The sequence below is a fragment of the Pezoporus occidentalis genome, unplaced genomic scaffold, assembly GCF_034315485.1.
Source record: "Pezoporus occidentalis ecotype Australia unplaced genomic scaffold, CSIRO_AGI_Poc_V1 ctg1, whole genome shotgun sequence".
In the NCBI taxonomy this organism is placed as follows: domain Eukaryota; kingdom Metazoa; phylum Chordata; class Aves; order Psittaciformes; family Psittacidae; genus Pezoporus; species Pezoporus occidentalis.
The window spans coordinates 6,840,512-6,855,469 of NW_026912778.1; the positions used below are offsets into that span (position 1 = coordinate 6,840,512).

The following is a 14,958-nucleotide window of genomic DNA, read 5'->3' on the forward strand; positions in this document are numbered from 1 at the left end:
ATGATTTTGGGAAACAGCCTGTATGGTTAGATGAATTCCTGTGAGAGTGTCTTCTGTGAGTATTTGTGTTGCAGATTAGTGCTTCAGTTTTACAGCAGACTCTTTGAGATTTGTCTTGAGATCTGGTTAGGTTGGCAAAACCATAGGGTGGATCACTTTTTAAGGTGAGGTGGGAAAAACAGCTGCCTCAGTTTGCAAATGCTTGAGGTTGAATTGTCCCTAGCTTTTAACAAAGAGTATTGTATAGTTCTGTCACGACCCTAATGATTAAAGAGCAAGAACCTGATAATTAAATAGGAAGAAAATACTTTAAAAAGGGCAGAACACGTGTTAAGATCTTCCTTCATCTTGATGATTGTTGATTTGAGCATCATAGAGACACAAGAAGAGGAGCGGGGGAGGGAAAGGCAACCCCCGTCAAAATAAACCCATACCATTGGGAGTGCAAGGTTTAACTGTTTGGTGGTGTTGTGGGTTTTGTTGGCATTATTTTCTTTGTTTGGGGTTGTTTGGTTGGTTTGGTTTGCTTTCCCGCCCCCCCCCCCAATAGATGTGTGTGGTCGAAAATCCTTTCAGGAAGACCCACTGCTTCAGTGAATACGACCAAATAACAAGGCTGCAAACTGGAGTACCTTTCAGAGTTACGATAATGTCTTTGGAGTGTTTGGTCTGAATGTCAGGTGTCAGCAAGAAAAAATATATAAAATGCTGTATCTCAAGGATATCTCTTCCATGCTTTCTGGTAATGCCTCTTTACTGCTTGGATTGGTAGGCTTAAAGTATGTTTTGTGTCAAGAAAAGAAATTCAATGTAGACAGTGGCAGGCAATTATCTCCCAGGTTCTAAGCAGAAAATAGAGCATTAAATTTCTGTTCGAAGGCTTTATAGATGAAATCATTACTGAGGCTTTTGGGGGAAGTAAAGTAGTGGATTAAGCCAGTCACAAGCAGATCTCAAGGTTGTGATGAAGGAGAGCTGTTTTTGTGAAGTGTCTGTCTGTACTTCTGTACTTTCACTAATGTTCTCTCTCCCTCCCCCACCCTTGTTTTTTTTCTCTAAACCATTGAAAAAACAGAGTTTGGCAGTTTGCTAATAGACTTTCTAAAGTCCTGTCAGCCTGTCCAGATTACTATAATGCGAGCTCTTGGTTTTCAGTTGTGACCTAAGAGCTGGGCAGTCACCCAGTCTGTGCTTTTAAAGCCTTGTATTGGAGAAGAGCTAATTAATAGTGGCTGCTTACAAACAAATGGTTGCAAGGTAGATTACATAGGACTCATAGGCTGTCTCTAAATATAAGTGTATTTTGAAGCAATGGAGTGAGGACAGGGTTCTTTAAGGTAATTATTAGTACTGATATTTGAAGGTACTGCTGCAGGTGTTTAATTTTGCTGTCTGCCCGCCAGGTGGAGTTGCCAGTATTCCCCAGCCGCCTCTTCCATTTGAGAATTTACTAATCAGTTTTGTTTGGTATAACGTGTTAAAAGTAGGAGCTTCCTGTACTTTTGTGTTCCTTTGATAGATGTAAAATTTGTTTTGGATGATGGTGATTTTATGCTTTGCTGATTCTTTTGTTGTCGCTTTGCCCCCTTTTTTCTCCCTCCCCCCACACCCCTTTCTTGAAGTCTTCAGTTTCTTTGAAGGATAGTTCTGCAGGGAGAAAGGCACCTTCTGTAGTTTGCACCAAGTCCTTAGATGTCCTTAGAAGTCCTCTGTCCAAGTCCTTAGAAGTCCTCTTTCTTCTGCAAAGTAAAGTAAATTGAAAGTGGGTTCTCAACTTGTGTTACAATGTAGAAGTTAAACAGGGACCTTTTGATTATCATATCAATAAACTTGTACCTATTTTGAAATATTTAGGCAGTCTGCTACCCTCTTCCCCATGAACAATTTTAGATGTCTTTAATGGATCGTCTAGATACAAAAGCGTTGTCTGTGGTGAGTTGTTAGCCTGCGTTCCCATGTTTACTCATCCAAACATTGCTCTCTTGGCCAGTGAGCTTGGGGCCAGGTGAACAAAGAATAAGCAGCATTCAAAACTGAAAAATGCAAAAGCCTTTCACTGCTTGTGGGCTTTCTGCTCCATTAAAACAGAGAAGAAACTTGTTTTCACTCAGTTTTAGTGGATTTAACTGGCACTAAATTCTTTAAATGCTTCCAGATATCTTTAAAGATCTTTGATAGTTGATCGGGTTGAGGATTAGTAATTGATCCTATTTAGAATTAATGATGATGACTGATATTAGTTGGTATTGGGCTGTAGCTCTGTGCTGTACTGTAGCACTTTGGAAATGGTCATGTCTAGAAAAGAGGAGCAAAACCCTTTGAATTTCAGTGGTGACTATATTGCATTTTATAATTTTTGTGTTTGATGTTTTGTGGTTTTTTTTTTAAGGGGGAGAATTGCATTTCTTTCACAATCTAGAGAAGGATAGTATTTGGAATAATGGCAACAGGAGACCTAAAAGGAAGTATAAGAAAAATAGAGCAAGGACTTCGCTTGATAAATTATCCAAGAGATGTGGATTATACAGTGTAAGTGGTAGTGTAAATAAATTTATGCTAATATATGATGACAGCAAGATGTGTAAACAAAATATGTATAAACATTGGCATTGTACCCAGTGATGAATAAGCCAAGCATACGTCTGTGGGAAGCTGGGGGTTTGCTACATGCAAACTGGAAGATAAAAGGATGTAGTTTTGCTGTTCTGAGAATCCTTGTAATAATCATGAAGTGTATCTTCAGTGTACACTGAAGTATATTGCTATCTTGCTCATTTTTTCTTCTCTGTTTTCCTCATTTCTTTGATTAATCTCTCACCTTTATAATTTTCTCTGTAGTTGCTAGTGAATTTCATCTTGCAAGTATTGAAGAAAAAAAGCGTTGAATGTCAAGATGACAGTGCTGATGGGCTTTAGACTGGACAATGTTAAAATCATGAGAGTCACAAAAATGTTGATTTGAGCGTTTTGCAGATAACAGTAAAGACTGCTGAATGAGAGATGCCTGGGGAAAAAAAAAAAAGAAATTGAAGAGATACTTGGACATAACATACTGTCTATATTAAAACACTTTTCAAACTGTTTGAATTCGCATAATGAAATGCTTTGTTGTCTTCTGCTGTGTAAAGTACTTTTGTTTCTCAATAGGCTAGTAAAAGGTGATCCAGCTGCATTTTTACCTATCATCAGCTATTCTTTTACATCTTTTTCAACTTACATAGCAGAGCTTTTGGTAAAGTGCGATGTGGAACTCACAGCAAAGAGTGACTTGCGTTTTATTGAAGCTATTTACAAGGTATCTGTCGTTATATTCTTCGCAGAAGAAACATAGTTTAGGGTATGCCATTGTAAAAATTAAACATCTAGGATAAATTTTACTAGAAAAATAAGTTTTTTTTTGCAATGAATGTACATAGTAATTCTGTTAGGTTTTAAGATATATAGTAAATCACTGTGTGGTAAGTCTTTATATAAATTTTTATGAAAATAAAGATGGATGTTGTTCGCCAAATCTCAGTGTTGAGGCAGTGGCAGAAACAGTAACACTATTTGTGTATGTTTAGTTGTGAATAATACTGAAATGTTTAATACACAATAAGTTTTATAGAAGTTTTCTTAGAAGAAATAATCAGCAAAAAAATCACATCAAACGTCAATGATCATAATGAAAGCCATGTTAAAAAATACAGGTATTTTAAAACGCCATGCTGTGTTAATATATAAAGTCCAATATTTAACAGCTTAAAAATTGGGATAAAATACATAACTGAATGAGTATAATATTTTAACTCTTCAAAATATCCATAAGCACATTTTTATAAAAGGTAGCTTCGTGTGTTAATGAATATTAGCTTATTCAGATTAGTTTGTGCCCTGCGGAGGACAGAGACTGCTTTACAAAGAAGCTCTGTTAGAGCCTTACTTAGCCTTCTGATGTATTTGCTGAGATTAATACAACTTCTTATCATGCATTCACTTTGAGAAGTTTTGCCTTGACTTTTAAATATTAATGTCTAAAATAATTTATTTCACGAATCTTAAGAATGTGACTTAATCTTTACAAGAGTGTTGTGAACGAAGTGTTTTGGAGGAGATATGTTTAAAGTCTAGTTAGAAGGAACGGCTGAGAATATATAAATAACCAAATGTTAAAAGGTTTAACTGCTGAAGTGCAGGATGAAAGAAAAGATTGTAGAAAAAATAAGAACCTGAGCATGCCATTTCTGCAACAGATTGCATAGTGATTTTGAAAGTGAAGCAGACTCTTATTTTGTTGCAGCTTCTTCGAGATCAATTTCAATATAAACCAGTTTTAACAAAACAGCAGTTTCTTCAGTTTGGCTTTGTGGAAAGAAAAATGCAGATTGTTTGTGACATTATCAACTGTGTGGTGAAAAAGCATAAGGAATTAAGTAACTCGAATAAGGTATTGATTAAATGGTAATTGTATTATAAGTTTCTTTTGACATGCTTGATGCTGCAGATAGAAGCTGAACACTTTTTAGATGCAGCTTTGCTGATGGTTAAAATAGGGGGGAAAATTAGTATGAAGTTCTGTTGTCAGACGCTTGAGCCCTATCAAGTATATGAAAGACACGAAGCTGGTAATGCATTGTAGTATAAACAAACAAACAAAAGAATAAAAATAAATTCAGTACTTTTTAATAGAAGTGATATATTTTATTTTATTCTTCTTGACATAGTGAATATGTAATTAGACTTTGCTAGTTCATTTAAAAACAAAGCAAAGCCATCAGATACGCTAAAGTTCTGGTAATATTTCATTTAAACATGACACTTGTATACCACTGAAACAAACACATCTCAAACCTGATTATTTTCTTCATATTTGTTTTGCATTATTAAGTTATTTTTATCTGTGTCTTCTTTAATAAAAGAAATTTTGTGTCCTCATATTTTATCATTTGAGTTTGTAACAGTCTTCAGGACTGTTACTTAGACTTTCTGTATACTTAATTTGTCGCTTTTTGGGGCATAACTACCTTTTTTGTATTTGCTTGTTTTTCAACTTTGGGGCAAATTGTTTTCTGTTTATGACCAGCTTTGATGCAACCTCGTATAGACATTGAGTGTATGAATGCGGCATTCACTTCCAGATCCATTTTCTCTGTAAATTTGAGTGTTGTCATGTATTGTGTCCATGTGTCTGTATTGCCTCCCCACACTCCAGAAAATATTTCTGTGTTCCTGTATTAGAAGCGTATTATTTTCTCCTCTTCACTTTGAAGGTTAAATCCCAAGCAAGGAAAAAACCCAGATTGTTTAAATCTGAAATAAGGTCAAATTGTGATAATGTCATTACTGATATTAGTGACCGTGCTCTGAACTCCAAACAGGTATGAAAATAATTTTTATGTTATATCTAAAGGTTAATCTCGTTTGTAGCAAGTCAGACCAGTTGGGTCTTTTTTGGTTTGTTTTTTTTTTTTTGTTTGTTTCTTTTATTGGTTGTATTTGGTGTTCTTTGTTTGCTTGTTTTTTCCTTTTCCTGAAGAAGTGTGCTTGACTGAAATTATAGCTGAAATACAGAAGGTATTGCTTCTCTTGTACTGACTAGTTGATCTTAAGGTCTTGGTGGTAATGATGTAGGACTATTGTTTGCTGTTTAAATCAAATGGAGGGACAGGAATGAAAATGCAATTGGAAAAAAAAATATCCTGTTTGGTAATTAAAGTGTGTTTTATCTAACATTGCAGTGTTTTCAATGCAGCTTTCAAAACGCTTTTTGCTCTTTTGTCTGAATCTTTTAAGCAAAGATTTCGTAATGTAATCTTCCGCTTGGTTTTGGTTTTACAAGACTAATGCTTGATCTTACGTGTTATGGTACTCTTGGCCTGTGGAGGAGACCACTTTCCTAGTATTTAATGCTAAAAGGGTGCAAAGGAAAATTGTACAAAACTTTTCGGAATGTGCCCATTTAACTGTGGATGATTTCTATTTAGAAGGAAAATGCTGCTTTCAGGCCTGAGGAAAACTTAACAAAGGGAATATTTGGAATGATTTATTTTCTGGTTGTTGAATGGTGAACTGAATGTGAGTGTATTAAGAGTTCCCTAGAAGAGGAGAGTTTCAGTTTCACTAAAACATCTAGGAATCTAAGTCTTAATATGTTGTACAAAACTAGTAAATGTGAGTTTGTAATCATTAGGTAATTGTTTTATTTTGTGGCAGATAGCAATCATGGGACTTGATCTACCTGGAAAGAAAGCAGAATTTGTCTCTTATTTTTCTTTCTCTAAGGGAAGCATTCAAAGCAAACGAAACGTGGTTAGTAGTGTTATTTTGCTGACAGTTGTCAGGGAAAAGAGAAGAGTTCTAATCTTAAACTACTTAAACTTTTCTGGTTTTGAATGTTTGAGTGGCAGTGTTGATGTTTGACCTGTCTATACATATGTTAATATATAAGGTAAGATTCATACCTCTCAGACCACACTTGGAAATATAACAGCTCTTACAATAGGAGAGGACATTAATGCTTTAATTACTGTTTATGGAAGAAAATCAAGGTACACAGTGCATATGATAAAGTGCATGTGTATTTGTTTTACAGTTTTTCATGTCTATATGATTTTTTAAAATGAAAATCTCTGCTGTTGCTGTCTGTTTTGCAACCAGTTGGGATAAGGTTTTAAGATTCAAATAAATATGAAAATGATTGGCCTTTTAGGGTTGTTCAGTTGCTTGGCGATGAATTGAAATTTTTTTTTTTTTGTGTGTGTGTTTTTTTTTTATTTCCATGTTCAAAAGAAGCCTTTAGTGGAACGGCACTCAGGAAATGAAATTAGTGGTGACCTTCATCCATTACCCCTTCCAGCACAAGGAGGTAATGAAGAAGAATTGTGCCTAGATCATGATGTTGTCAAAGTTAATTGTGAACAAGTAAGAATTTCTATTTTAAGATGCTGTCAGCATGTATTCTTAACTTTTCTTACAGAACTTTTATAAAGGGATAAAGTTTTTAACATGGTAGCTGGATCCTCCTTAAATGTAACTATAGATATATAATAAATATATTGAAAAAGTTGAAAAATGTCAATTAAATTGTACTGGCCTTTCAAGAACCAGTTCTGTCAACAGTTTCTTTTAAAAGCCGAGCTCCATAGGAACATTATGGCAATTGTGAAAGAAATAATTTTCTAATGTAGCAGAATCTGATTACTGAACTTGAGGAAGGTTCCACTTGATTTCATTGATTAATTGATGAATTATGTCTGTTTTGAAATCAGAGGACATGCTCTTGTCCATATTTTCAGGTCATAGAAGATAATTCTCAGATTGAGGCCCTGAAGAGTCAGCTTGCTGATTGCCAGGAAAAGCTTCATAAACTGGATTGGATGGAAGATAAACTGCATGTTTTAGAAGAGAAACTGGAAGGAAAGGTGATTATAGATGAGAAGGACTGGAATAACTTGTTGAGTCGAGTTTTGCTTCTTGAAACAGAACTGTTGTTGCAATCCAAAAAGGTATGTTAACTTGTATTTCTATAGCAAAAATGGCCCAGACACGATGTTGTTGGCCTGTTTCTGTTCTTGCTGCCTCCTATATATGCTTTTCTTGCTATTTTTAAAAGCATGATCTGAATGGAAGTGCTGTTTATGGAGTTGGTGGTATTTTTTTTTAATTGTTAAGTTTTGCTGTTTTCTTATGCTTTGTGAAGCAAAGCTCTCCATTGGAAATTGTTTCCTTGCAGGAACAGCAGGTATAGTGAAGTCTATTTTCAATAGTAATGACTCTGTGTGTTTTATCTCCTCGTGAACTTATAGAAGGAAGCTTTTGAAAAGACTTATGCTGCCTTTGAAAGCTTAATATTTCTGTAGAGAGTTTTGTCATGCTAGTGATACATTTAAGGTTTTCCTTGTTCTGGTATGCATATTTCTCAATTTCTTATACTGTACTGCAAATGTTGCTGTTGAATATAATTTTATTTTTTTTAATTCTCCAAACTAATCAGATACAGATACTCTCTTTGGAAGATTGTCTTCATTCTGTATAACTAATGTTGACAAAAATAGATGGCATGCTTAATGCAAAATACAAGGTTAATGGAAAAGTTCTTATTTTAGTCCTCTTCTTAGTTTGTGGCTCTTTTGTAGCCCAGACCTGATGGTTTTTCTCTTTTTCTTTCACCCTCCTCTTTTTCCTCTTCCTATTCCTTGTCATGATATTTGCTGCATTTTTAAACATGTAAAAGTGCTACAGTTGTAATGTGGCTACATTGATTTGCTTTTACAAATATGCCCAAGTATTTTGTTGCATTAAGGCTTTGTTGTTTTTCATGCTATTGGAAGGTCCCTGTAGAATTGTAGAATCAACTAGTTTGGAAAACACCTATAAGCTCTAGAGGCTGGACTTGATGATCTTAAAGATTTTTTTTTTTACAACCTAATTGGTTCTATCTGTGAGTCTGTCACCATGTCCTGCCTTTACCTCAGAACTGCCAAGTCCACCACTAAACCGTGTCACTGAGGACTACACAGATTTTGAACACTTCCAGGGACAGAGTTTCTACCACCTCCCTGGGAAGACCATTCCAATACCTGGCCCTTCACCCTTTCACAATAACCAATGTAAACTTACCCTGGTGCAGCTTAAGGCCGTTACCTCTTGTCCTATCACTTACTACTTAGGATTAGAGACCAGTCACCTCCTCACTTCATCCTCCTTTCAGGTAGTTGTAGAGAGTGATAAAGTAGTTGTATGTGCATTATATAATTTTACGTATGTGCACATGTAGGTATTCTGAAATGCAGTGAACCATAGCATCAATTTTGTGATCACGTGCTTAATTTCAAAGTGTATTTGCTTAAGTATCTCATGTATATCCTTCAGATGCTGTCAGGTGCTTTCCAGAAGTTGAAAACCCTTGTAGAAAATACTTGATCAGTATTGCATTTGTCTCTGTAATTGTAAAAATTGTTGAATTTACTTGTAATTAGAAGCTCTGTGTGTGTTGCTGGCCCTGCAGATTTCAGTGTTGCTAATATATGTATGCAAGACATGTTTTTTTTTCCTGTGTTCCTTGCAAGTGTGCTAGTTATGTAAAGTCTCAAAATGAAGAAGTGTTCAGACTGGTCACTAGGTTATTTCTAAAGGCTGTACTCATATGATAAGGATTGACATTCTCAATCGCTTATGTTTTAAACACAGTTTATTGGTAACAGCTAAAGTGATTTACAATTTAAAATGAATTTTGTATGGATATTGTAATTTAATTATTAATGGTTATAAGTCCAAATAACACCACCAGTGATAATACTTTTGTCTGTCAGCAGTCTCAAAAGGCCTTCAGCTTGAATAGACATAGTTTTGCTCTTGGGTGGAAGTGTGTTCTCCAAGAGATACTTGTTGCTTTTATGAGGTAGGAGCACAGGAAAGTCTGTTTCAGACTAGGCTTGTTATTTTCTGTAAATTTGGTTTATTATTACTTCAGTAGCAGTTTATGTCAGTTGTTCAGAGGTTTGGAATAGCATTTGGAAAATATTTACAAAATACTTAACTTTAATACCACTTTAAAAATTCCAGTAAGGTAATTGTATTTCTGTACTGCATGTTACTGAAAGAAGTCACTGCTGAAAGAATTTTGAATGTAATTTGTGTAGCATTGTTGCTTGTCCTTTTTTCAAAGCAAAATAAGCTGGCTTTTATATGTTAAAAAAAAAAAAGTCTTCAAAACCTAACTTTTTTTGCAATAGGCATTTGAAAACTGCCAAGAAATAATCCTTTGGCCCAGGGAATTGCTGCTTCTTTGTTTCATGAAATTCCATCCAAGTTGTGTTTCACATATAGAGAAACAATTCAGAATTACTCTTCTTCTTACTCTTGCATTTTTTTAGTTTTTATTTTTTCAGGGAATTTTTGGCACCTAGCCAGCATAGCAGGAACACTAAGATCTGTCTTGCATTGCTGCCAAAGTAGCTGCAGCTGTGCATTTGGCTCTAGGAAGGTCTGAAAGACCAAATCGATTTTGATGGAAAGAATTGAGCAGAAGTAGTCAGTGCAGATCTCTCAAATGTATCCATTATTACAATCTTTTTCCCGGCTTCTTCTCATACAATAGCTACTATTTCAACCTCATTCGCTTATTTGGATGTAATATTCCCCTGTTAGCTGGTGTAGTTACTGCAGGATATAAAGTGATATACTTTACTAAAGGCTGAGATTTCAAATCATAATGATAACTCACTGGTGAAAAAAAATCCAGATGTTGTGTGAGTGTTGGATTTTTTTTTTTATTTGAAATTAGAAAATTGCACTGCAGAACATTTATTGTTAGTACGATTTTGCTTCCTTCAACAACCCTTTCTAAGCTAGATTGAGTTAAATTTGGCACCTTTCTTAAAAGAGCCCTCTCTCATTTAGGAGCCTGGGAGACTAGCCTAAAATATACTTTTGAGTTCTAAACACTTACGTGGCATGAATTTCAGTTCATGTATAGGCTAATCTTTCTAGGACTGAGGAGCTGCATTTCTGAATATCAACTGAAAGTAGAAAGTAAGCTTATTTTGTTAAGGTAACAGCAGACAATGTCAAGATGTAATTGTTAGCACAGACCAAGAATGGTCTGATTGTTCGTTTTGCTAATAACTAAGCTATCTAACTATATTTGGACTTGGTTTTGAACTGTTTATAAACAGCAATAGTCTACTTTTCAAATGCAATGTGTGTATGCAAATGTTGGTTTTTTTTTCAGTCCTGTAAAGACAGCTGTGCAGTCCCAGCATATCTGGATGGTGTAGCAAATGCATACATTAGTACTTAAATTACTTAATTTTAGTACTTCAGTACTGAATTACGAAGTACTTAAATATACCTTTGTTTGGTCAAAAGATGATTTAAATAAAGTGTATGGCTAAAATGTAGTAAATTTTTATTTCAGAGAGAGTTACCTACAGAGTTAAGCAATATAAATCAAGAAGGTTCTTCTAGTAGGATTCCAGTTTCCCCTGGTGAGTATTAATGATTATATTTTTAATTAACATCATATGCTAAACTTTTTTGCTGACCTTAACTAAAAAAGTGTTTTTTTAAGTAGACAATTGCAATTTAGTGACCTCTGAATTTAAATGGATGCTGCAAACTAAAAGTTAACCTATCAGTCGTTTTGTGTTTGTAATTCATTCTTTAGCAGCTGTACTTACTGAAATAGTTTTTAAAGCATTATTGAAAACATGCAGTAATTAATGGTTACAAATAACTATTAAAAATCATAAAGATGCGAATTTAATTAAGGTGCTATAGTTAAAGGTGTGAAAAACCATGTTATCTGCACTTTGAAGGAGTTATAATAATGTTTTTAAGATAAGCTGTTCATAAACATGAATGATATTTGCTGCCAGAGCTTTGTTATCATGATAAATGTGACACCATTTTGATTGTTTTTTGCTTTTATAATGGCTCGGGACAAATCAGGGCCATTTCATTTACAGTCTGTGGTGATTTCCAACTCACTGCTGAATATTCTCTATAGTTTCATCCCGTTTGAAAGAGTTAGCTATCCAAGTATTATTTTTGTTGAACTCTTATTTTGAAGATCAAGACAAAATCTTTTCTTCCTTTCTAACTTTTTGCTAATGTACAAGTAGTAAATGAAACAGCCTGAAGCGAGAAAGAAATTACTTATGGCCTGGGGAATGTTTTTGATTCTTCTGTCTGCCTCAGTGGTAGCTCTTTAGCCTTTACTCTGCATCATTCTCTATTAATTTGTCCTGTTTCCTTCATGGCAGCTGTTATGCCTACAACCAGTAGTAAGGAAGATACTGTTTCCCATTCTCACTTGTTAGGTGTTTTTGTCCAGTGGTGGGTTGTTGCACTGAAACTGAAAGGGAATCTCAGTAATTCAGTTTTCATGGAAATTAGGAAGACAGTTTCTTGGTTATGGCAAGATTCATTTTAATTTTCAAGTCTCAGGAACGGGACCTTTTTACAGACCTTGGAAAGTTGCAACATCTTTACTTCCTTTCCTAACTTTAGTGGTATGTTACTGACAGTTGAGGTCTTTGTAATGAGCAAGCAGGCTGATGGTGTTTAAGAAAGAATTTTTGTATTTTCATGCTTCTGGAATTCTCTGAATTCCTATTATTCCTGCTTTTCTAAAATACGGTTCAGGAAATTTTAGGCATACAGGTTACATGGCCAGTCTTAAGTCTTCTGAGATGTACAGTACTTGAAATGCTTTCATGTTCTTTTTGGTTGTAGTGTTCTTCAGGAATAACAGTTGTACCGAAGAAACAGTTTTTAATTTTAATAAATTAGAAGTAATATAATATTATTTTAAATACAGGATAATATAGCTGGAAAAGTTCTAAAGGTATGATCCACAGATGGTGGTTCTACTAGAAGAAGAGCAAGGGATCACTTTTTTTTTTTCCAAATGCTAAATTCTGTTCTCCAGCAATAGTATTCTAAAATTGCAGAGTATCGGAGCCTTCCCAATGTAAAAAGAGAAGTCTCTTTCTGCTAAATGGATGCTAAACTTATCCCAGCAGGAAGAGAGCTAGGGAAACAGCCAGACCTTCATCCAGCTTTTAAGCAGGAAGGTGATATTATCTTTTTATTTCTGCTGCTTATAAGACAGGTTACTTAGAACAAATTATGACATGTTTGAACAGGCAGTTTACAATAAAAAGAACATAAACTATTTTAAGTTACTATTAAATGTTTGACCTAATAATTACACTTTAAGTGTTGATTTTATTGTATCAGGATAAAGGTAGCATTCCTAGTAATCTTCTTGGAATTTGCCTTATGTGTGTTATACATACTATACAGCATTTATCTTATTTTAAGCAAATGAAAAACCTATTTTAGTCTCTCACCACTAGCTTTTCTTTATCCATCTCTAAACAATGTAAATCTCTAAACTGTAAATCAAGCTTATTTGATAGCTGACCTTGCAATAAGAGAGCAAAAGGCAAAGGTGACCCAAAACCAACTGTTTCTACATAGATACAGAGAGGAAGGAAGAGATGCCAGAGTGTCTTCATCAGTTGTCTGGATACAGTTCACTATTATCCACAGACCCATCTCCCAAAGCTGTGACCATTAATTCTCATGATCTGACAGACATTTCGAAGGTAAGTAAAACTGTCAAATGCTTAGTTGATTTCTTTTCCGAGATCAAGAGAACAAGTAAGCATTAGTTTTAGTTGTATATACTACTAGTGATAAACAGGGAAGCTGCAAAACTATATCTAGTTCTGTCTCATAAAAATCTTTTTGATACGTTTTCTAATGTTTCTTTAGCAAGCAGGACTTAAAATCACATTTTCTCTATGAATTTTTAGGTTGAAAGTCCATCTGAAGAATGTTAGCTTTGAAGAGTTCACTAACTTTGTTGCTTTTAAATTGCAGGAGACAACAAGACAAAGAATGGAAAGGATAAGTAAAATGTAAGTAATAGGAAAGGGCAGCAGGATTTCATTTCCCAGGAGGCAGTTGTACTGGACTGAGGCATATAGAGAATGTACATGTGTTCCAAACCTCAAAGGTCTCTACATCAGGTGTGGCATTTCCTTATGACTCCCCTGGATAATAAATCCACTTACAGTTCTGTATTTGTGGGATGAGTCACTGTTTTGGTTTCTAAAAAGCAGTAGAAAACATTCTTAATAGTATTAACTAGAGATTAAAGAGTGTTTAGAATCTGGTTGACAAAGAATTGAAATATTGTTTATCTTCTGATAGGAAATCCCAGGTACTTGCAACTTTTCTTCCATTACCTTAACTCTGTTTTTGTTGTTTCAAGTAAAGTAAAACCAGTTTCAGCTTAAGCATTGTGATAACTCTAAGGTGTATTTGATACTAGTCCTGAGATCTGTAATGAATTTCTTTTTGTAAGAAATATTTTCATTATACTTGCAGAGAAATGCGTTGCTTGTAATGTTTCTTTAGCAAGAGATTTTCTATTCTATAAAGGCCTGGTCTCAAAAACGCTGTAGCTTTTTTTGTGATTTAATTTTATTGTGTAGCTTACTTTATGTATAGTTAAGGTTTATAGATATGTGGTAGGCATTTAAAATACAAACCAATTGCAGAGGAAAAGTGGGGATGAGTGGAAACAAGGTTTCATTATGCTTGTTAATATTTTGGGGACATTAGAAAGTTAAAGGCAAGTCAGTTATTTCTTACCATATTTTAATAAGTGTTTGCGTGTGTAAACAAAATTTATTTTCAGAATTGAAGAAACCTCAGAATTGTTGAAAACATCAAGCAGCGCCTCTGGGAAGACCTGAAAGCACAGGTCTACAGACCTGGTCTCTGTGGACTTACGGATATCAGACTTAATATGTATGTTTATACAGCATTGAATTTTTAATATATCAAATTTGTAATGATCACCAGTGGTTTTATTCCTTTGAATAAATATTTGTCTAATGCATCTGTGTATTGATTTCCCTTTCTCCAGCCTCAATTTTTGTTTTTTAAAAACTCTTCAAATATCTACCCATCCCTCTCTTGTAAAGTTAAGTCATTACAGCAGTGTATTTTTGTGTTGTCATTTGTTAGCCGTGTGCTAAGTAATATGTTTTTTAAAGTGCAGGCTTGAGGACCGTGGTTTACATCCTGTTGGAAACGTTCCAGCTGGGACTTGTGTATTACACCCAAGAGGCATTCTTGCATACCATCTTACAGTCTGTACTGCTGAATAAGTCTTAATGAAAACCTAAATACACAATTTCAAATATGTACTTTTTTTTGCTGTTGTTTGTGGGGTTTTTTGGTTTGGTTGTTTATTTTAAATATAAATTTTCATGCAGAGCTTGATAGTACCAGCACATTATGGCTTCCATTAACACTGACAAGGCGAGGGTCAGTTTGATCCTAAACACTAAAATATGCAAGTAAGTCCACAGACTTTGACTGCAGAGAGATGTGTTGAGTGTTTTAGTGCTCTTACCCAACACATTTTAAGACCAGCAGCACAGATGGAGACCATCC

At 34.7% G+C, this 14,958-nt stretch overlaps 1 protein-coding gene across 5 annotated transcripts; it reads left to right on the forward strand.

Moving 5' to 3' along the window:
- Positions 1 to 2,392: 2,392 nt before the first annotated feature.
- CEP44 (centrosomal protein 44) lies at positions 2,393 to 14,398 on the forward strand. 5 transcript variants are annotated; one of them, XR_009964594.1, is made up of 10 exons: positions 2,393 to 2,529; positions 3,148 to 3,295; positions 4,280 to 4,426; positions 5,250 to 5,357; positions 6,769 to 6,900; positions 7,248 to 7,484; positions 10,898 to 10,967; positions 12,894 to 13,094; positions 13,372 to 13,409; positions 14,195 to 14,398. XR_009964594.1 is itself a non-coding variant. In XM_062617516.1 (10 exons), exons 1-10 carry the CDS (start codon positions 2,441 to 2,443, stop codon positions 14,250 to 14,252), a joined length of 1,155 nt encoding a protein of 384 aa, XP_062473500.1. In that variant the 5' UTR covers positions 2,393 to 2,440; the 3' UTR covers positions 14,253 to 14,398. The 5 variants fall into 5 exon arrangements, 4 of the variants coding, with proteins under 4 accessions (XP_062473500.1, XP_062473649.1, XP_062473591.1 ...); XM_062617516.1 differs by having other exon boundaries at positions 12,967 to 13,094; XM_062617665.1 differs by having other exon boundaries at positions 7,275 to 7,484; positions 12,967 to 13,094.
- Positions 14,399 to 14,958: the final 560 nt, after the last annotated feature.